Source organism: Glycine max, chromosome 18, assembly GCF_000004515.6.
Source record: "Glycine max cultivar Williams 82 chromosome 18, Glycine_max_v4.0, whole genome shotgun sequence".
NCBI classification, from domain to species: Eukaryota; Viridiplantae; Streptophyta; class Magnoliopsida; order Fabales; family Fabaceae; genus Glycine; species Glycine max.
The window spans coordinates 2,446,416-2,471,148 of record NC_038254.2 but is presented as its reverse complement, the minus strand read 5'-3'; the positions used below and the strand labels follow the sequence as shown (position 1 = coordinate 2,471,148).

General features: G+C 28.2%; 1 protein-coding gene across 1 annotated transcript; it reads left to right on the top strand.

Annotated features, from left to right (window-relative positions):
• The first annotated feature begins 21,269 nt into the window (after positions 1-21,269).
• LOC100796164 (uncharacterized) lies at positions 21,270-23,218 on the top strand. The gene is made up of 4 exons (XM_003552807.5): positions 21,270-21,921; positions 22,007-22,331; positions 22,435-22,548; positions 22,670-23,218. Exons 1-4 carry the CDS (start codon positions 21,301-21,303, stop codon positions 22,762-22,764), a joined length of 1,155 nt encoding a protein of 384 aa, XP_003552855.2. The 5' UTR covers positions 21,270-21,300; the 3' UTR covers positions 22,765-23,218.
• Positions 23,219-24,733: the final 1,515 nt, after the last annotated feature.

Genomic DNA, 24,733 nt, shown 5'->3' with positions numbered 1-24,733 from the left:
TCTTATTCTATCACCAACAATCTTATCTTAATCTATTTTTTAGATATATATATATATATATGTATGAAACTAATAATAAGGAATGTGGCAGTTTTTTTCGATTAAAATCAGGATAATTAACTAATTTTCATCTTAGTCAATTTATTGATTTATTCAACATTAGTATTACATGCTCTTCTACAACAAATATGCTAAATTAAGTATTTTACTGCATAAATTTTAATTAATGAGATCTTTTTCTTTAATAATATAAAGCTGTTAATATTTTTTTATACGTACAAAATTATTCATATTTTTGCCAAGCCAGAATAACTAAAAAGGAACAATCCTAGTTAGTTTCGGAGAATATGATGAAGATAAATAAATTGAACGCTTATGTGAAATTAAACTAAAATTTGGAAGTTTAAAATAAATTAACAATAGGTGTGCAAAAAAATTAATGAGATTAGTAAGCTTAAATATTTAGAATGTTGTTAAATAAAAACTTATGAAATTGTTGTTTGTGTTTGAAATTAAATAAATAACTAGGTAAGTGTAAAATTTAATTAATTACCAAGTCTTAGCAAATGACCATTTTGTCCTTTTGAATTTTCCTACACCACCGATCATTCTTCCTTCCTCTCTCACTTCTCCATAAATTGTTTTGATCACTATTAATAAAATAAATCATATAATAATTATTTTGGTTAAGTTTATAAATGGTAACTTTTATCCGATTATTTCAATTTTAAATTTGATTTCCTTTAAAAAAGGTAACTTATATTTAAAATTAATTTTAAAAAAAAAAAAACAAATCAATCATGTTTTCCTTATATGAAAGGGGATTAAAAACAATACACATGGAACCTGATTCCGTTGACAAAATATATAATGCAATCATGTTTCGGTTATGTATTTTTTTTTACATACTTTTTTTAACCAATAAAAATATAATTTCATTTTGTTTGAAGATAAAAAAAAATATAATAAAATCATGATTTTAATGTGATATTTAAAACGAAAAAAATACACAATAAAATCATAAATGAAAAAAAATATACAATAGCATCATGATTTTTCTCTTACCTTAATTATATCTACTCAATTATCTGGATTAGAGTAATCTCGGCCATCAAATACCAAAGCTTATCGAATCTGAGTATTTGAGTATTAGCCGATAATAGATGAATACTACTATCTAGTGGCATATTTCCATGATTATAGTAATACCGTTCCCGTATTATAGAGAAGACAAGATTGCTCCAAGTAATACATTTTCTATTCAAAAAGTTAATGCATATGATGCAACCATTTTTCAGTGAATTTCGTATTCATTGACGAACCAGTGAACACTAAATGCATCATCTCTAAACACTTAAATGCGTGTATTATAGTATTACACTTACGTAGACTCCCACGTGCAATAGATAACAGGAATGCAGTCCTGGTTTTGAGGCTTTTCACCATTTGGCACATCTTTTCATATTATTATTTTAAAAAATATGGATCTACGATCAAGTTGTAATGCTCTTTTAAAAACTAAAAAACCAATTTTATGAGCAAGCATGGTTTTGAGATTCAATAATTATATTCTTGGTGGTTATGTCATTGTCGTGTTTTTCTCAAACAATTGTTGTCATTACTATGATTAATTTTTTGGTGAATGACGGTGGTGGAGGCATGGTGAATTAACTGGTGATGGAAGAAAAGAAAGTGAGTTGGTCAAAACGGTGTTAGATTCTGTCATGGAAGTGGAACTCACTTTTCCAAGAATCTTCTAAACCAGAGTTCCCCGACACACCGTCTCTTTCCCGTACAACAATCAAACATGTTCGTCTAATTAAATATAAACATTAGGGTGTCATTTAACGAGTATTTAAAATAAATACCGTAGTTGTTAGTATGAGTGAAACTATATTTAGATTTTTTAGGTTGGGTTTTGGGTTTAAACTTTATAAATAGAAAAAAAAAATTGATTAAGAAAGGATACTATATCAAAAGTAATCAGTTAAATTTTTTATAAAAATTAGTTATTAATAAAATTAATAAATTTTTCATATCAATAAAATGATAAAAAAAAGAAAATAGGTAAACAAAATATTAATAAACTACCATTAAAAAATAGATTTTAATTCCTTTGTGATTAGCTAAGTTTTCTTCTTCTTTTTCTTAAGAAAAGACGGGCAAAATGCCAAAAATTAATTAAATGATTCTATAAGTTCCTACTATAATGTAAATTTATCCGCGTAATTATCAATCATCATCAAGAGACAAAAAAGAAAATAACTAAATAAGAAGCAATAGTAAATTATTTGATTCTGCTTACAATAATTGTAACATTTGCTGGTGGGATCAGCTATGAATTGTGTTTGTCACTCTTGCATGTTCTTAGTTACTTTCCCGCCGTTGTCGGTGTCAGAACATATCTGCATTGATGTTGTAAATTCCTGTTTCATTTTATCCTGGTATATCTCCCTTTTATGAGTGTTGCCTGTTTCCTTCTATTTGTTCCACTCTTGAACATTTATATATAACTTTAATTTCTTTGTATATTCTTAAATATAATAAACCTAATCGTCACTTCTGTAACTCTGTTAGCTTCTTTGTAAAAATATCATCTGTAAGATCTTATAGTATATGTTATTTGATTGCTGTTCTCACAAACCTTAGGATAAAATTCTTAAATTATGATTTTGATAAAAGTAATAAGAGATGAAGAGACAAACTTCTATTCAAACCATGATTTTCCAAACTGAGCAATACATATATCCATATATAGTTGTTAAGGACAGCATCATCATCATGATCGAATCCATAATAATGTCAAAAGTTGTCAACGATAAATGTGAATCATCTTAAAGGGTACCTAACCTTGCCAATGGAGGGAATAAAAGGAGAGTTTGCCTAATCTAATTTTACCTGGTATCTTTCATATTACAACCCAAATCTTTATCGAGGAAAATTAGAAAATGGAATAAAAACAAATGAAGATATCAAAAAAGGATTCCAAGATACGATAAGATAAAAATAAAGGATAGAGACGAAAAAAGAAATCAAATTATGTTACTTTTGCTCTGGACCCATCTCTGACCTTCCATTTGGTTGTCTTCATATCAATTTGTAACCTCTCCGTAGGTCTCCCTCTCCTTAGTTGCCCTTTTCATGGCCACCTTACAATTTGGCTTACTTAGTGAATATTTGGATATTTATTGCGAAAGCATTTTTATCTTTTCTTTATTATTATTCAGTTTACGGTGAATCATTAGATTTAATTTCAAAATTCGTACATATCATGTTAGACTGAAAATCAAACATATTCTTATTTCATATAAGACATTTCATGACTTAAGGTACTTTTTAGGTCTTACTTCTCACTTTTTTTATATTTATCAGTTATTTCATCAAATTGTTTTATTAAATAATTATAATTTAATAAACTAGTTTAATAATGTTTAATTATTAGTTATCAGTTTTTAATTATTAATTAGATTTTAGCTTTTAATTAATTTTGTATTATCAATACTAAGAGCAAAAATCAGTATTATATCCAGAAAAATATTAGAAAATTTTGTTATAGAAAGAAATACTAACCAGGTGATAATTTATGAATTGGTACCAAGTTCTACCATTCTAACGAGGAGAGTATTTGTAGCTGTGCACATTATTGGAGTATTGTTTCCAGCAAAAAGTCCATTCCTGTCAAAGACCAGAAAAGCATTGTTAATGTGTACCAAAACTAACTGAATTAGAAATGCTAGCTTGCAATGTCTAATAAAATAAGAATGAAGTGAAGTGGATAATGATAGTGGAGGCATGTGCAGGCATAGGTGCTGCCCATGACTATGGCACAGAGAGAGGACTATATTTTCATTGAAAAAGTAAACGACAGATCACAGTATAGCCATGTTACAGAAAGTTTGGGACCAAGACATCTCTTCATCTTCCTAACACGAATCATTCTCCTCTTGCCGGAACTGCTTGTTTAAAGATAAAATATAATTTTAATGTCTCATTTATATATATTTTTTAAGTTAATTTTTTTAATTTTAAAAATTTTATTTTGATGGTGTTTTGTTTCGACTAAATTAGTCATTTGTGGGTTTTATATTATAAGTGAATTTTAATTAATGTGACAACAATCCATTTATGATTAATTTGTCAAGTATCATTAAGTAGATTTGGTAACTAAGATATTTAATTTTTTTGGTGATAGTACTATTTTTAAAAGTTGTTTTATTCCTTTAAATCGATTATAAGATTATTAACTTTTTAAAATTTAGTCAGTGGATCGTTTCTTTAAAAAAAAATGTATATATCAAATTTAAATTTTCCCCCTTAAACTCAACCTCTATATTAAAGTCAACTGAATTACACCAAGTGTGAATAGGCTGATCTTTTGGCACTACATAATGGTGGTCCAAGTAAAAAAGAAAAACGTATATATGGTATAACGATTATATTATAATATAGAAGATCCAAATATTTGATATTCGCAGGTCATAACTGTTTCTGATCTGTTTGGTTGTTATTTGTTGCCTGTGACTTTGTACTGTTTTTTTGCCCAGTCTTTGTATGGCTTAAACTAAAATAAAATGTGTGGGTGAGAAGCTGAAGCTGAATGTGAGTATGTGTGTGTGTGTGTGGAACAATAAAGCCAAATTAAGCGCATCCATCATTCGGCGGATCTATGATACTGTTCTGCATGTTATGGTTGTGTCCTATTCGTTCCTGCCATAACCAAATTGGAATGAAAACGACGGTCTAAAGAGGTATCTCTCCTTCCTCTGTGTTTAATTTTGTCTACTATTATTAGCGGTCTAATGACATTGGTTATAGTTTTTTTTTTAAAATATGACATTAGTTATAAAATTAATAAATATTTAATAATTGATTTTTTTTAAAAAAGGTAATTATTATTATTATCATGGAATGGAATTTAATATGTATTCAATAGAATATATTAAAAAATTAAAAAGAATTAAAATAAAACTGAAAAAAAATATGAACAATCTTACGAAATAGCATAACCGAAATTTCAAAAAGGGGTACATGCTGTGAAATCGGTTGTACGGAAACCGATTACTCACTACAAATTTGTTTAAAAAAAGAAAAATAAGAGGGGAAATTGAGTTGGGGGCACCGTTTTCTCAAACTGAATAGTGTTTTAGGTTAGTTAGGTAAATAATTTGTGGGGTGGGTTAGTTGGGTATTTTGTTTATTTTATTTGGCACATTGAAGTAGAAAAGTCACCTAAGTGGGAGAGAAAGTTAAGCTGGTTGGCATGTATTTCACACAAGCACCGTAGCTGTGAGTTGTGAGCTGCTACCTCAAATCACAACATGTTCAATCAAATATGGTATCATTACTTTCACCTCCCTCCTCGCTCTCAAATTCTTCGACTATGATTTGTCGACGACAATGTTCAAAGTTTTAATTTTTCTGATGAAATGGGTGTTTTTTTTTCCTGGGTTTTTAGATGGAGTCGAGGCTGGTGATGAGAGAGAGTACTTGAAGAAGGTGCCACTTTTTTAAAAATCATATGTTTGCAATTTTAATATAATTATAAATAATAAATAAAAACTATCCGTATACAAAATAGTTTGTATTTATAATTCTAAAGACTTTAATTTCAATACATTTTTTTTAAATTAGAAGACTCAATTAGAATATTTAGAGATTAAATTGAGTTATTTTAAATAATTGATAGGCAAAATTAATAATTAAACCATACTTAAGGGATTGGGGTTTGTAGTGGTATTTTCTGGAATCACTTGGCTATTTCCATTTATTGTTTATCTCAAAATTTGGGAATTAAAAACTCCTATGTGGCTTAAGCTAGCTGATAGGTGTTGTTTTGACGATTGAAATAGCATTTAAAAAGGGATGGAGGAGGTTGTGGTTACAATGTGACTCTATATTGTTGGTCCAATCTTTTAGGGACATTGATTTTGTTCCTTGGAGAATCAAAAATAGGTGGTGCAATTGTATAGAATTAACTAAACAGATGTATCTTGTAGTAGGGCATGTGTTTAGAGAAGAAAACACTTATGTAGATCTTCTCGCCTGTAGAACCTATGCTCATAACTAATTCATGGTTATTGACTACAATAGGAATAGATATGATCTCACATATTATAGATTCAGATAATTCTGTTTTGCAGGTTCTTGCCCCCTATATTTTGTTATTCTCTTTTTTTGATTTAATAATATGTTGTAGTTGGTTATCTTTGTGGGTTAGTATTGAAGATGTTAACATACTTGGAATGTTAACCACTATCATTTTGTTTTAGCCATAAATAAAGATGCAAATATGAAAAAAGATTATGGCGTAGAAGATTCAAGTCCGCTTAATTAAAACATAACTTAGTCAAACCCATAACCATAGGCTTATAGGTCAATATCTTATAGGTACTAAATAGTAAATTTCCTATAGGTGTTTTGGTCGGAATCTACCGTGCAAAAATAAAAAACTTTTACACAGTATAAAAGTAAAAATTTAAACCGTTAAATCAATTTATTTTAAAATCAAGGATTCTGAGTTTTCTTTATATTTTAATTTATTTTCTTCTCCCTCTTTCATCTGCCTCAATTGTCGCAGTGCACCCTACGTGAATAGTGAAACTGCAACATGAAGCCATGAAAGTAAAAAATAATATAAAAAGTAAAAAAGAAAATTTTAAATTAAAAAATATCTAGACAGTTAATTTTGAAAATAAAATAATCTAACGATTTATTTTTACACACGTATGGTATGAAAGTTTGTAAGTAAACTCCGTCAAGTGTTTTGGTCTTTTAATCCGGTTAAATAGGAATTTAGAGCATGTAATTTATTCATGAAAGCACGTGCTCGGTTGAAACTGTAGTGTGTTATAAATATTTTCCATTTTATGTTATTGTATTTAATTATTTTTTAGATCATTTAATTTGATCGACAAATTGTTAGTCTAAATAAAATTAAACTTGATCCACTTAAGAAAAGTATCATATTTGAGTTGATGAATACAACATCAATAATAATATGATTAAAAAAATCATCCACTTAAGCCCTTGGTTATTTTAAAGTCAAACAAAATTAATTTTAATATAATTAATTTTGAGATATTAAATATAAGTAGAATATATGTTTAAATTAATTTTAATCATAAATCTTATATTAAGACGTATGTCACGTAAAAATACATAATTTCTCTCCGTTTAAAAAAAATTGTATTCCGTGATTCTTTTGTTTTTTTTTAACTATAACATTTTTTTTCGAATTTTCTACACTTTTTGTCTTCTTTTCCTCGCATATCACTTATTTATGTAATAGTTTAATATTTTGTTATTGTTCAGCATCACAGTAATATTTTACTTATATTTTTTTTCTTGTAGTTTCATCTTTTTTACCCAATTACAATTTTTTTATTAATATATATACTACTTATTTTTTAAAATGAGTTATTATAAGTATACATTTACTTCCTTCTCTATCTAATTTATATTCTATTAATGTTTTATTTTATTATATTAATTTTTTATTTCTCATTTTTTTAGCACACAAATCCAACCAAGGTGGACGATTACTATGTTCCTTAAAAATATCTCACGTTATTAGTTGGAGGGGTTGCAAAAGAACAGCAATATAAAAAGGATAAATAAATAATAGCATTAATAAAAATAAATAAAACGAAGAAGGCTAGTTATGTTTGTCTTGTCCTATCTATCATAAGTGTTGAAAAGCTTAAGAAATTACTTACTATGCCATATTATTAGTGGCTATAAGCAAAGCAGAAGTTTTGATAGTGAAGTGATAGCTCCGACGCCACTGCCAACTCTATTATTTTTAGGCGCCAAACTCATAACATTTTTGGCGCCAATTCTTCTTCACTTTATTTAAACCATAGCTTATATTGTATTTGTAGCCATGCTAGTTGTTACTGCAGGTAGATAAAGTTCATCAATATATGATTTTTTTTAAAAAAGAAATTGACAGCTTCGAGTCAAGTGCCAACGGCTCGATGGATGCAAATTATTAGAAAAATTTTATCATATAAATGACTGTAATATATCGTACATAACTTTCAAAAACAACTTTAATAAGATATCAGTATATAATAAATTTAAAATGTTTAAGCTATGAGTCACATTGTAAAAGTTAACATTGTTTTTTTTTATATAAATTACTTTCATAAATTAATGAAACATTAAATTTTACCAATAATTTCAAATTAGATCTAAATTTCCAAGTTTTCTAATAATAAAGCACAATAAGTACACTTTTTTTCTGAAGAAGACTATAAGAACACTTAGGAAAAAGGACTGTGAGGTAAATTTCATTACACAGATAACATTATTCGTGTATTATGACACAGGATTCATTAAAGAAGAAGAGTTTGTGTCCGGATAAGTGTTGTTATTTCCCGCCATGGCCACGTTGAATGACGGTGCTGTCCTTTTGCACTGGTTATTTATTATTTTATTCTAGTTCCCGCCATTATCATAGGTTGTTTTCTTTTTCTTTTCCTCCAACTCAAAATTGGCGGGAATGGGATCTTATGGAATCACGTGCACACACTTGTACTATCAATAGCTTAACTGTGTATGTTATGATAAAAAAATAAAATACATATAATTTAGGAGAACTAAAATAAATAAAACAAATTAAAAACAAAAAAAAATATTTAAGTTATTATTGATTAAATTGATCTTAATTCTTCTAAAACCTTAAATACATGCTCATACACAAATTCAATATTATATGCAATGAATTATTATTTCCCTTACTAAAAAAATTTATTAGAATAATAAGATTGTAAGGATATGAGAAATATGAATTAGTGTAATAGTTTCACAAGTATGTATTTATATAAAATACGAGTAATATGATAATTTTATAAATAAAATTAAGTGTATATAGCATGGCAAGTGACAACTTTATTTTTCTGTTTTTATTTATCCTTTGAATATTGGCTGGAACAAAGGCTGAATAGCATTTAATAAGTGATAGTCCCGTGCAATGAATAATGTGTATGTTCCTGGATTACAGCTGATGCTTTACCCACTCACGGGATTCTTGCGGATTCTTGGACAGATAGAATTTGCCGCAATTAATGCAACATCTTGTTCATTTTTCCTACCCACCAAATCATTTTTCAGATAAAAATAACTGTACCCATAAATCAAATGAAAATTGTACATTCGTATTTCCTAGTGCATCCTACCATTGTAATAGGTCAAAAGTATTTTTCCTTTTACTGGTTTCCAGGAAAATGAGAAAAAGAAAAAAAAAAGTGAAGAGAAATAGAAGTAATAACATTTTTTTTTGTTTGATTGGGAAAACAATTTATCGAATGAAAACAAAATCAAGAGACTTATATAAAAGAGGCTTAATTGAATATTATGTCTTCCAATTTTTTTTATTTGACCTATTGTATAATTTCTTTTAACAATGTCTTTATTATTTTTTTTATTTACTATTTGCTTCCTTTAAACATCATGTGTTGTTCTTTAGTTTTAATCTCTCTGTTTCACATTTAATCTATTTAAAACCATAAGTCTCTTATTTGCTCCCTTATTTTAGAAGTACCCAATGGAAAACTTGAAACATTTACATATACCAAATGAGAAAATAAAAATTTTAAAAAAATAAATAAAAGTGACCTTATGATAATTAAAAATATTTTATTGAAGACTCATTAAAAAAAAATTAAAAATGAGGAACCAAATAGAAGAATTTCAACTTTTTAAAGAACCAAAAACCTAATTAAAATCATAAAACATTTCTCTCCTTAGACAATAAAAATGAGGGGGGGAAAGTATAGTATTGTACGTGTCGGTCACTTTTTTTTATTTTATAAAATTCTTACTTTACTCTCTAATTTTGTAAAATGTTACTCATTGTAGTTGTTTTTCTAAGTGTACCTATAGCATGAAATCCAATTATGTACAATGTCCGTAATCAATCATACTTTGTGTTCTTATCCGAACCTAGCTTCCTATTTGGACTGTCCTTCCCTTCGTTGGTAATGTCAATCAACTTTACTAGTTTGACCTTCATTCTTCAGCCAAATTATTTACACACGGTAAGGTATTTGTAAAACAGAATCTAATGCTCAATTCCACTTTTTTCATACTTCACCGTAGACAGCACCTTCAATCTTTGTCCGATGTGTTTAATGTGTGTAATTACAAGACATAACTAGTTATCCTCTTTGATTGGGTATATGAACAGGATGAGAAAGTTACCGATCTGTTAACCATGTTCCCACTGAGGTGTCCATTGCTGGCATGGTTGCCTCATCTTTCTTCCATTTAGAGCTTAGGACATGTACAATACACATTACATCGTCTTATTAATTAATATAATACTTTTTTTATCATATTATTTATTCATTTAATATTTTCATTAACGTAACAAAATCATTAAAACAACGTGGTTCATGTTGTAAGATACTATATTTGAGAGGGAGATTCTATTAATTGTTATAAACCGTGTATATTATTTTGTCTCTAATAAAATATTATTGTATTATTAATAATAAAAAGGTGAGCAAACTTATGCTTGTATCTTATAATTCACGGATACAAGATATCAAATCTATCACATGGGTATATAATTATACATTAAAATTTTAATGAGGTAATCAACTGACTAGTTATAAGAATAATGATGTAAATATTGACAGGTAATTATAAAGTAATGGTTAAATATACCATCAGTAAAAAGTTACTCGACAGAATTAATATTCTCTCAGTTAACTCGGGTTAACCAATAGTCATTCTCATTCCATAAAAAGTCAATTATCTGCATTATTGTGGCATAGCATAAGGAGTGATTCGTCGGAGAAAAAAATCAAAGAGATAATACTCTTGAATGTGATTATGTGAATGGGGAATGCCCTAGCTTCCTTTCGGAACCAAATCTTCGTTCAGTGATTCATCATTGCCATTGAAAATAGGGAGTCAAAGTTGTTTCAGCACTCAATAGTTATGCTTCCTTTTCTCATCTTCAATCACATAAGACCATGAAATAAATAAAACCAGCACAATTGTCCTTCATCAACTTGGCTCATTTTTTTTTTTTCTGGAGTGATTATATTTTGATAATAAAAAATTTTAAATACATAATTAATAATTTTTTTTATATCTCTTTTTATCACACTACATTATCGATTATTTTTCTTTTTTCTCTCAAGTTATAGACAACTCAAAATTATCCAAAAAAATATTTTTCTTTTTCTATCATTAAGAATGGAGTTTCGACATGAATTTTATCTTGGCAATAAAAACAACGGATCGAGAGTCTTTAATTTGGTCCATGGAGCTTGCATTGCATTCACCTTAAGTTTTCCTTAGTCAATCATTAGAAAAATTATACTTGTATAAAATATACAACTAAGAAAGAGAAAAAGAGAAAGAATAAATAAATTTAAAATATAATAAATGATAAGATGAAAGAGAAAGATAAATATAAAATATAATATATATAAATTGTTGCATAAATTATCCCATGTAAATCACTTCTCCAATCATAATGGTTTGGCCACTTGGACCAGCTCGCCAATCGTGATGGTGGTACGTTATTCATAACATGCAGTTCTCCGCTATTGGGTGGCCATAATTAATGCGTGAATCCTCTTGGGCTATTAGGTTCGTTTGGAAAAATATATTAACATCTCATTATTACTATAACTGATTTCAAAAACTATGTATCCATCGATAATGTAAAAAAATTATATTTTAAAAATATAGTTCATTTATATTTAAATATATACAAATTAACTAATTTTTACATTAATTAAAAAATAATTAATATCTTTTAGTTCTACTAATAATATTTTTTTTTTAAAATGTCTTTCATTCATTAAAACTTCACATCAAGAATAAAAACTAGTCATTGAAAATAAATTTTCAATTAATTAAATAGTATTTTTAGAATGAAATCATTAAATAGAATGAAAGTAGTTAAAATTTGTATTTGAGTCTAATTTTTTTTCTTATAATTGAGTTAATTAGGAATACTAAAATTGATTTTTATATTGTTGCTTATAATAATATATATCCGTTAAACTCTTATAATAAATACTCATTTGATAGTTTCAATTTTCTTTAAATTTTTTTAATTCTATTTTATATCGTGTACATTTTTATTTCTATGCACAAATAGCTACTAGTATTATTTTTAGACCGTACAGTGTTCAAAATAAATGTTTATTTTATATAATTAAATTTAGAATAAATGAATATTTTTAATACATAAATTATATTATAATTAAAATTAATAATAAATAATTTTTTAAATAAAAATTATATTTATATTATGATAAATAATTTATAATGTAATACAAAGTTATTTTAACTATTATAATTTCTTTTAAAAATATTAAAATTCAATTCATAAATAAATATGTAAAATGATAGACTGAAATGTATAAGAGATTAAGAATTTTTCTCAAAACCGTTTTAGTTGAAGAAAAACTCTTTAAGATTATATCCTTAAAGAATAACACTTGTGTTTTGGTTTGCTCATGTGTTTTAATTTGTTATCTTCTTTTTTTGATTTTTGATTATATTTATATTTAAGAGTTGTTGGCAGTGGATCAATAGAGAGAAGGGTGCCAATATAGTTGGGATGCTTCTCTCTATTGTCATGTTCTCATCTCTTCCTTCCAAATAAAAATTCAATATAACTTTTGATTTATATAGATAGATCATTGTAGTGGAATACAATGGATGAGGTAAAAATTATCAGAGAAATCTTCATCAATACGAATATTTATGTTAAAATAAATGCACGAGAGGTGCTGTAAGTGTAACAAAAGTTGTGGGTGACAGAACACAACTTTAATAACATGAAGAAGGCATGGACTATGTTTGTTCCAGCCCAAATCGTAAAATAATGCCCCTCCTTCCAACAATAAGATGTCATAGCTGATTAGAAAGTGTAGCTTGACCTATGCAATTAAGGATTTGCATATGAGAAGATAAAAACTCTAAGAAGTAAAATGATCCAACACTCCTCAACGGATTGCCAAAGTAATACCTGTGTCAATTTGCCATTGTTGAAAAGATACATCAAAGTCACTATGACATGCCTTTAACCATGACCAAATCTCAAAAAGAATTTTATGTCATAGCTTCTCCTCATCCATGCCTTGTTCTTCAAAAATCATTTTATTCCTTTGTTGCCATAAATTCCAGACAATGGAACTCCAACCTACTGCCCACCACATGTTTGGATTTGTTCCTTGTAAGTCATGAGAGATTTGTTGGAAATGATCAATAGCCATAAAAGGAGAAACTCATTGGATTTCCAACAATCTATACCATCTCCACCAAATAGCTTGTGCCACTTTGCATGAAAATAGCATATGAAAAATATCTTCATTCGTTCGGTTACACCGAGCGACGTCATTATCTAGAAGTTGAATTTGTTTCTTATGAAATTTAATCTTTGTGGGTAACCTATTATGCAACATTCTCTGAATCATAAATGAGATCTTATTCCAAGTTTTAATTTGTCATAATGGCTTGAACACTTCCACCTTATTAGATCCAATCTTCAAGTTGTGTAAGGTGAGATAAGTGGATTTTACCATGAAAAAATTTGATGAGTTTGCGGTCTAAATCCAATGATCTTTTCCGGTGTCCTTAATATTAGCAGTATTAATCAAGACAAAGAACTCATCAACCATATGCTTCTCCCACTCAAACCATTCTCTCCTTCATCTAAGATCCTAAATCCATCTCCATTCCACCCAACTACCCATGTTACATACACAATCTTCATCAATAGGTTGTAAGTAAACTATATAAATCAACTTGATGCCATATCAAACTCAACATCTCACAACATTAGACTTGGCGTGTCTTTGCAACATGTATGTTGTTTTACATGTCTATATATAATGTATAAGACTTTTTAATCACAATTGCACTATGAGAACAATATATACTTATCTCAAGATTTATTGTATGACAAGTTTTATTTTTAGATTTTCTTTGGCAAGTTCAATCACTTTAGAGATGGAATGTAATGTAATAAAAATGGCATTCATTCCATTATTTGGATATTTTATAATAGCAAAACACGGATTTCGTTTCATTGTTTGAAAAAGGATGGAATAAAATAAGTTATAACATTTTAATTCCCATATTATTTTTATTTTAAATATAATCCTTAAGAGACTAATGATTAGAACAAAATTTGCAAAGATAAAATAGTTAATTTATAATCTAAAAGATTTGTTCCATCAAATGCGCCTCAAATTGGAGAGAATGAAATTGGGATTAAGCAATGAAATAAAATTAATCATGATCCATCATCCATTATTTGCATTCTTACTTTATAATCAGACAACGAAACAACTGTTCATTTCACTTTATTCCTCTTCATTTCATCCTTTGCCACCAATCTAAACATAGTATTAGGGTTGCATGTTAAATCTAGATTAAAGCTATTCATCAGAAGTTGTTGATATAGTGATTCGGTACTTGAGTTCTTAACTAAAGTGAGATTCAATTCTCAACTTAGACATGAAATTGTAATTAGTTAAAAAATAGAGCTAGTAGTTTCATTTGAAAGCATCTTATAAACGATTTTTTCTCACTACCTTTTAATATATTTACCTAAAATTTTTTACTATTGAAATTAATTTACACATAATCATTCTTTACATGAAGATCAAGAAGACGTGAAATTAATTACAACAGTAGTATGCAAATCTTTAAAAAAAAAAATCTAGGCCTCAGTCCACTGAAATTAGATCTTTTCTTGCCAATTTAATGTGCAGCGCCAAAATCTTCTTAAATCTCAAATGTTGATTGGTATATGATCATTATATAACAATTGAGAAAGAAAAAGAATGTGACACACGATCCAGTTTTTTAGTGTAGACAAAATTCTATTATAAGGATACAAGAGGATCCTGATTTCCATTCACCTTCCTGCTTTATCATTTCCTTACAGCCAAAAAGAATTGTATCACCATTCAATAACTCGTGATAAGGAGGACACACAACACACACGGTAGTGACAATTTGTAAAACTACCTTTGACTTTCATCTAATTATAAGTAATTTATTCCATCATGTTTTATACAAAGCATGAATTATAAAGGAAACCAAGCATGCCTTTCCCCTTAAAATGTAGAAATGTGGGGTTAAAAGAGGAAGAAAAATAAGCAACTGAGTATTCCACGACTCCTACATCTTTGCGGCGTGCCCATTTGATTGGCATGTTGATGAGCATGCGTAAATAAATTAGTATGAGAATTGGGAAGGGAGCCTTTATGTTATCTTGAGGCAAATGAAGATCAACTTACGAAGCTTTAAATGTCAGCAAAGGGACATACAACAAATTGGATATTTTAGATTTCTTTGGACCATTTTTACCATGGCTTGCGAGGAAAAGCAAGACACCAACGCTAATAAGGAGTAGTAATAATATAACGTTCTGGGTCAAATGCTGTAATGATTGTGTCCTTTGCTTTTATCAGTGACACATAGTATGCTAATTAAAGCAACAATTAAAGATCCCAATTCATGGGGTCACCAACACAACCCCAACAGCCAACAACATGATATTCACATGTGGCTTCCATTTGTGATTTAAGTCCCAAAAGGAAAATAATATAAGAATATGGCTTTAATACCGTTTGTGTGTAATTTTTTTTTTTTATTGATCAATTAGAAGAAGTTGTTTTTGAATTATTATTCATTTTAAAAAAGTCATTATAGGTGTTAAAACTTTTGTGTTTGACGTGGTAACATTTATTATTTTTATTTAACTTAATTTGTAATTTTTTTCTTTATAATTTATCACTTTAAAATCACAAACTTTTTCTTTTATATATTTACGATTTTGAAGTCAAAGTCATAAATGTTTTTTTTAGATTTACGACTTTAAAATAATAAATGTTTTTATTTTATTTTTTTAAGAAAATTGTAAATATTTTTTAAGTTAATTTTTTTAAAAAAATTGTAAATGATTTTTTATTTAATAAATACTTTTTTTCATTATTTTGTTTTATTTAATATTTTGTATATATTTTTTATATGGTTTTATTTAATATTTTATATATTTTTAATATTATTTTATTTAATATATTTTTAATATTGTTTTATTAATATATTTTTATATTTTTTTACTAATATTAAGGAATTCCATTTGTTATGTAAATGAAAAAATAATAAAAAATACTTAAATTTAAAAAGACTAAAGAGAAACATAAAAATACAACATAATACATTAATATAAGTTGAAAAAAATTTAAATGAAAATATTAAAATATTTTGTTACTAATATTAATTTATAAATTATTAAATAATATTAATTTTATTGTATAAATGAATTTAATATTATAAATAGGTAATAATTTAATAATAAAATTTATTGTTATAATAAAAATAACATAATACATCAATATAAAATAAACAATACAAATAAAAAAGAAACATAAAAAATAAAAATAATAATATTCATTACTAAATTAATATATTATATTTCTCTTTAATTTGTATTATTTATTTTATATTAATGTATTATGTTATTTTTTATTATTTGATTTAATTATTTTGCATTATTTTTTTCATTTAAAAAAATGTAATTCCTTAACATTAGTAAAATAAAAGTATAAAATATTAAATATGAAAAATATATTAAATAAAAAAATATTAAAAAATATATAAAATATTAAATAATACCATAAAAAATATATACAAAATATTGAATAAAAATAAAAAGTAAAAAAATACTTATTTATTAAATAATTAAATAAAAAATTTATTTGCAATGTTTTTTATAAAAATTAACTTAAAAAATACATACAATTTTAAAAAATTAACATAAAAAAGTAAAAAAAAAAAAAAGACATTTACAATTTCGAAGTCATAAATGTAAAAAAAAACTTTACAATTTTAAAATCATAAATTAAAAAAAATTAAAATTATAAAAGAATTTATGACTTCGATTAAAAAAACCGTAATGAGTGTTATGACTTCCAATAAAAAATCATATACATGTTACAACTTAGCCTAAAATAGATAGTAATTCAAAAACAACCTTCATTTCATAAATTTGAAAAAAAATAATAATACCCAAAGGGTATTATTAAAGCCTAAGAATTCCCCAGCCGGACATGGACGGTCATATATGTATGATTTAGACTTTAGAGTAACCTCTAAATATCATTTGAGAATAAAATCCTGACAACAGAAACTTATAAACAATTAATCTTGTTTATGTTAGTGTAAACTATATATAATTAAAAATTTATTTTTTGATACTGACATTATGAATTTATGATAATAGTAAGATATATCAATATCTTATTTTTCATACAAGAAAAATAGTACTAACATTCTTTCTAACACACTTTTTATAATTGATTGAAATTTATAAAAAATCATTAGAGGTGTTCATGATTTGATTTGGTTGATTTTTTATTAAAAAGTTACTTGAACCAAATATAAAAAATATATGTGGTTCAATTTGATTCAATTTTTATTTAAAATAAAATTTAAACTAAATCAAACCAATATTTTGTAGTTTGGTTCGGTTCAATTTTTGTAATTTTCACTAAAATATTATTTCATAATTTTTTTATACTTTCTTTTCAACTTTTAAATTAAATTTTATATAAAAATTACTAATAACAATCTATGAAATTTATTAATATACTAAACCTTCTACAATAAAAATCTATCAAAATTTTATCAATTTTAAGGTAAACATATATTGAAAAAATCATTTAAAAAAGAAAGTGACATATATTATATAAATCCGTATATATAGTACTACAAAATACTATGAAATTTAAGTGATATACACATAAAAACATAACATTCAAGTAATATGAATGTTAGTATAAGTATTGTAGTTTAATTTGGTTTCAAACACAAATCGAAAATCAATCGACTTGTGAGAAAAATCATCTAAACAAATAAAAAAATCGATTTGATTCAATTTTTGATTTGTTTTAGTGATTTTTCTATTTTTATTTTGCATCAGTTTGGATTTAAACATTCCTAAAAATCACAATTTTTTAAAGATTTCACTTATTATTTAATGACTCTTTTTTTTATTTTATAATTTTTAATAAATTATAATCAATAATATAATATGCATAGGAGGCATATGTTAAAGAATATGTTCTTAACAACACTTCTCTTAATGGTGTATTGATCATATAATTATCTATTAATATAGAAAGTTAATCTACATTGTAGGTGTATCTTTAATATAAAGTCATAATATTAATGGCTTGATTTTGGTAAGATAAAAAAATAAAATTGTTTTCGAGGTCACTTCAGCCTCTAGACTTTTACGTTGACATTGTTTGTTTGACGTATTATTGATTTGGGGGAAATAGTTCCGAAGATCCCCTCGACTTTAAGGCTTTTAAGCCAACATTGCTTCCATCAAGTAATGCCAACTTTAGTAGTTGATGCCCAGAATGCATAACAAACAATAGACCCACCTATCACTTAATTAACTTCAATACTACTTGACCCTAACTCAGCTACATTGGAACATAGGCCAATCACCAATGCGTCATAAACCTAGAAAATTCAACACTCAAATGTGCTCTACCACATCACACTCAAGCAACCTTAACAACTTTTCCCGTCAAGAAGTCTCTATATAAAGGATTCCTCTCTCGCATTAACTTTGCCATTAGAGCCCTCACAGGTGCCACCATCAAAAAAAGAACTAACAACTAATGGATGTTATATGTTGAGATGTGATTTTCTTTTAGTTAACCCTAAGTTAGTACTGATGTGATGTTAATATAAGTAATTTACAAAAGATCTTAGGTTGAAGTTTTATTAGTTTTTATAGAAGTAAAAATTTGTGAATTTTTTAACAGTGTACGTGTTAATAATTACAATTATAGAAATTACATTTATTTCCTTTAAATAAATTATCTTATCTCTCTAGAAACATTTAACTAGATGGTTTGAATGAAAAAATTTCGAGTTTTGCATTCATATGAAATTTGAAAGCAATGAAGAATAGAGTACGTAATAGCATCTAATAAAATTTCTTGTTTTAAAATTTAGGGGTGTTAAATGTGCTTAATCTAATCCTAACTTGTTTTATTGATTTAATTACGATTTAGCTTATTGAACCTAGTTAGTTATGTTATAACGAAGCACAAAACCGAATTATGGTTTTAATACATTTTCAATTTATATTTTGTATTACAATTTCATTTTTTTAACTCCTATGTCTTAAATGTTTGATTTTGAATGTCTAAAATTTTAAAACAACAAGGCATTATTTTTGTGTATAAGGACAAAAATTAGAATGTAGGCATAATGATATGGACTGAATTTTATGATTTTGAAATTATAGGAATTCAAAGCTAAAATTTTAAAGTACAGAAGTTATCCAATAGCAAGGTTAATTTACTAAAAAATGTATTAAATTAAAATCAAAATTTTAAAACTATAGGAGTTAAACATATTTTTACTCATGCTTTATGTTTACATCACTTAATGAGAATATGGAAAACTTTTCACCAGTATTGGGTGAAATTTAAATTTAATTAACTAAGAAAACTAAAAGTAAAAAAAGAAATATATAGTAATGTAGTGGAAATAGTTAGCTATTCGCGTCTATTTCCATGAAAATGTCATATACCAATCCCTTCTTATGGGAATAGAATTTACTTAAAACATGAAGATATAACATTGATGATAATATAACATATACTTGAAACATAAAGATATAATATTCATGATAGTATAACATATATTTCCACAAATAAATTTTTATAACCTTCTAATAAATATTTTTTTATCTTTGTATCTCCATAAATAGAAGAACATGAGTGAAACAAACGCCTTCCTAAGAGTATGATATACACTTATTTTAGCCCAAAACAAAAAAATATACACTTATTTTTCACTCAATGTGATGTTAACATGTAGATAGATATGCAATTATTTGCCCAATCCAAGAAATCTTTCTCCATTTAATTTTCCATGAAGGATGTGAATACAGTAGCATCAAATTTTTTTGGTGTATGCAAAAGGGAACGGTTGCTTAGAACGTAGAGGAGTGCATTGCAAATCGGATAGCTAGACTGGATATGATTCTTTCTAATGATGCATGATGCTCATTCTTATCCCTTGTGCTATAAATAATAAGTAATTTGCTAGTTTCACAAGCAAATAAAAAGCAGAATGTCAAGGGATCTATGTGTCACAGGCGAAAAATATACTCATTCATTATATTTCAAATCACATAATCGTGGAGAATTGCCTATTACACAATACGCTGAGAAAGCCATCATCAAGAATCATTATATCAATTTTTAAAATAATTAATAAAGGTCCAAATTGAATCATATCCATATGCGGGCACAGTGACGGTATCAACGTGCATATGCATTAGCCTATTTTTTTTTTCCGATTTTCCCAGAAAACAAAAAGTCAATCTTCGTTTAATTCGAATATTGGCCAAATCACCTTATATAACGACCCCACCTATCTTTTGAATTTACATAAAACTTGAAATAAAAGCCAGCATCGGCGGCAGATCTATCACTATTCAAAAAATAACACCAAGAATAATTGAAATATGAGTCGGAAGCCTAAAAGTGTAAACCTGATAGTGAATGTTGCCAAACTCCAGAATTTAATCAATCCATACATTAATAGAATACTAATTCATTAAGGCAATGTTTGAATTTTTTTAAAATAATTTACGACTTTTATACGTTTTTAAAAATTACTTTAATGAATTTTAAAAACTTATTAAAACATTTTAAATGTATTTGTCACAAATAATTATGTTCAAGTTAAGCATAATTATTGAAAGTAACAGTTTTCTTTTGCATATTTAATGTAATTTATATTTTGAATTCAAATTTAACGTAAAACTGAAATAATTATGTATCATTTGATTATGCATTTGATGGTAAATAAAATCTGGTTTTGTTTATAAAATATAAGTGAAAGATAATAATAATCGAGTCAGATAATTATATCCTAACTTTTCTATTAATGAGCATCTGGAAAGAAATTGAAATTTGATTTACATGTGTCCTTGGTAAGAAGTAGAAAGAGTAGAAAAAAACTCATTTGTCCTTGAATGATGACATGTGGTGTGGTAATGATATGCATGAAAGGGTGATGGTGAGTTGAATTAGGGTGGACAAATGGCAGGGTGGGTTGTGCAAACAATAAACACGGACAAATCTCTCTCTCACCCTCTCTTCCATTTTCTTTCATTGTTATTATTATTATTATTATTATATTTTTTGAATTTTAAAATAGGGAGTGCCTCAAAAGGACCCTGAAACCTTAATAAAAGCAGATTCTATTCAATATTTCATGCTCCAACTCCCTACTACCAGTACTACCCCTCTCCCCATTCTCTCTTTCTTTGTTGGGACTTCCACCATGAGTGACGCCGGCCTCTGCCTTCCGCCGCAGTTCCTCGCCGGAGACACCCACAGAACCCTTTCGAACTCCGATTTCAGCTTCCCTTCGGAGTTCCCTTACGAGTTCCGAGTGTCTTCTCCGCCCTCCACGGAGACCGAGAGCAGCGACGGCGAAGAGGACTTCCTCGCCGGCCTCACTCGCCGACTCAGTCAGACCTCGCTTCACGAAGCTCGCAAGCAGTTCTCTACTGTTTCGGAGATTCCAAGGAAGACCCGTCAGGGTTTGGTCGGTTCCCCTCAGTCGACGCTCGCCGGAATCGGCAGCTGGTCCGGTCGGAGCACCATTTCCGGCGAAGGAAGCCCCAACGGGTACACGCGTGTCCCCTCGCCCTCGACGATGCCGTTTGACGAAAACAACGACCCCTGGGAAGTGATTTACGCAGTAGCAGGACAAATCGCAAGGATGAAGATAAACAGCAACAACCAAGTTCCACCACAGTTTGATTTTCACAACAATAGAGGGTTACTCACTCATCATCGCCCTAACCAGAGTTTCAATCAGCTTAACCAAGTATGAGATTCTGAAATCCCACACCCACTTAACCAAGCAGATTTGGGAGTTATTTCTAACAATTGTTTTTTTGTTGGTTCTGTAGGTTGTGAGAGCAAAGCAACAGTGTGGTTCGGTTTGGGGAAGGCCAACTAAGCCAAACTATTTGGTGCAGCAGCAACAGGTTCAGGTTCAGGTTCAGAACAGAGCGCGTGAGTTTGGACACGATAGTGTGAATGTGAAATGCACTCGTCCATCTGCGTGGCCCCCTTTGCAAGTTGAGCAACAGAATAACCGGGTACAGCTTGGCGGATCGCGGGTTGTTATACCCGGTGGGGGTGGGTCTTCTGTGAAAAAGGGGTGTGGTGGAACTGGGGTGTTCTTGCCTCGCCATTATGAAACCCCTTCTGAGCCACCTCGCAAGAAAACTGGTTAGTGCTAAATAAATAAAATTACTTGTTCCTTTCTTTCGGCCTTTTTTCTCTCTCTCGGTTTTGTGTCTTATGGGGTACTTTCTTTTTTTACGTGGTTCAGGTTGTGCGCCTGTTTTGTTACCAGCAAAGGTGGTTCATGCTTTGAACTTGAATATTGATGACTTGAACGGGACTACCCAACCGCGTTTCTCGAATGCTTTTGCTGTAGATTATGGTGAGTGGGGTTAGGTCTTTTTAAGAATAGTGTTTTGAGTAGCAAAGTGGAAGTTCTTGACATGATAAGTGAGTGTGGAACTCACTTTTCTTTGTGTTTTTGTTTGGTTTTGGTCGTGTAGATGCGATTTTAGCGAGGAGAAACGCGCTTCTGATGCAACAGCGAGAAGAGGCAGCTAACTATGAAATTCGCCTCCCTCAAGAGTGGACTTACTGACAAAAGAAGGCACAAGTTTTCTCCTAAAGAAATTTGAAGTAGTTTTATTTTGGTTGTTTTGACAGAAGAAGAAATTGGAAGAATGTGTTTGGCTAGGTTAGGAAGAAAGGGGTTGCATTGCAGCTTTTGGGACCTGGTTTTTAGCGGAAGGAAATAGTGAAAGGATAGCAGTTTTAGGCAAGGCTTCTTTTTTCCTTTTTCTCTTTTTTACCCTTTTATTTATTATATGTAATAAGATAGGATAAGCGGCGTCGTTTTCTTTTGCGTTATGGTTATGGTGATAATACTGATGGGGGCTTGAGCGCAAGGTATGGTGTGGTTCAACTTTCCCCAAGTTTCAAGTCAGGTGTTGAAAATTGGTCGATTACCCATGTGAAAATCCCCGCTCATTATTATGGTATATAGTATGTAATAAGTTTATACTTACTATGTAATAAAATTAGCTCTTCTACCAGTGTTAGTGTTACTCTCACTTTTATTTTACTACTTCTGTAGATAATGCAAATAATTTGAAAACTGTTACATATTCGAACATTCCCAAGGCACAACTCGCAAGTGCCAATTTGAATGAAAGAGGAGGGGAATTTAATTTTGTCTGTCTAGACTAGACTAGACATCCTTTTGAGTCAAGATTTTTTATTTTTTTTTTATCTTATCCAATCCAATGTTATTTTGTTCGTACAAATACAATTATGAATTTATCCATGTAATAATGTTTATGTAACTAAATAGTTTTAAATGGAACACTAGATACTGATTGTTAACCTAGTTAGGCATTGGTGATTTGGTTGGATTTTGATGGGTGAGTTGGGTCCATTAATTGTCTGAATTCTGAACCCGGTTGGTGGGGTCCTTCTTCTATATCTGTTACTGCCCTCTTCCATCTGCATCTCCCGCTTTTATTTTTTTTCCTTAAACTAGCAACTAACGAACACATCTTTTGATTTGATTTCGCGTTTGAGGCATTTCTTGATTTTGACTTGGTCAAACTCTCCCATCATACTATACTACTACTATGTACTAGTATAAATTATTATTATCCTTTCTCAATAATTTTTTCTTAAAAAAAAATTTCAAATTGTTTTGGGTGCATGTTCTGTGTCGTGTCCTCTCCCTCCTCTTCCCTAGCTATTCCATTATTTTATGGGTCTAACTACCTGTACGGCGTGGGCAACTTTATGCCACGGGATTATTTTAAGTTTTACCGTGCGTTCCATCCGGTTTTATTACTTGCTCCATTCCAAGAATATATGATATTTAAGATTTTTACATAAATATTAAAGATGTAATTAATTTATTAATTGTTTTTAAAAAAATATTAGGTAACTTTTTAATAATATAGTATCATTTATTTCTTTAATTAGAGATTATTTATTCTTCCTATCTATTACTTTCATTAAAGTAATTTATTAAGGATATTTTAGAAAAAAATATTTAATATAATATTGATTTTGTAAAATGAGAAATATTATGAAATATTTTTTTCTTTAAATCGTCATATTCTGGAATTGAGAGGGTAAAAGATAGACTAAGGTTGATGGTCAAATAATAAAAATCAGTGAATTAAGCGTTCTTACCTTTTTTTTACCAAAAAATGTTCTTACTTGTTAAATGAATTAAATGTATTTTATGATTTTTAGATCTTAACTATATATTTTTGAATTAATTTACTATTATTTATTTCTACTGTTTTGGTTATCTATTGGGTCGATATAATGGTCAAACAATAAAAATCACAGTGAATTAAATGTTTCTTGTTAAAAGAATTAAATGTATTTTATGTTTTTTAGATATTACTGTAACTATATTTTTGAATTAATTTCCTATTATTTATTACTATTTTGTTATCTATTGGATTGACATAATGGTCAAACAATAAGATCACAATGAATTATATGTTCTTCTTAAATGAATTAAATGTATTTAAGGTTTTTTAGATATTAACTATGTTTTTGAATTAATTTAAATA

Coding starts and splice junctions, on each gene's coding strand:
- LOC100796164 (XM_003552807.5), top strand. CDS start 21,301: ATGCTCCAACTCCCTACTACCAGTACTACCCCTCTCCCCATTCTCTCT. Junction 22,332..22,434: donor GCCACCTCGCAAGAAAACTG/GTTAGTGCTAAA, acceptor TACGTGGTTCAG/GTTGTGCGCCTGTTTTGTTA. Junction 22,549..22,669: donor TGCTTTTGCTGTAGATTATG/GTGAGTGGGGTT, acceptor TTGGTCGTGTAG/ATGCGATTTTAGCGAGGAGA.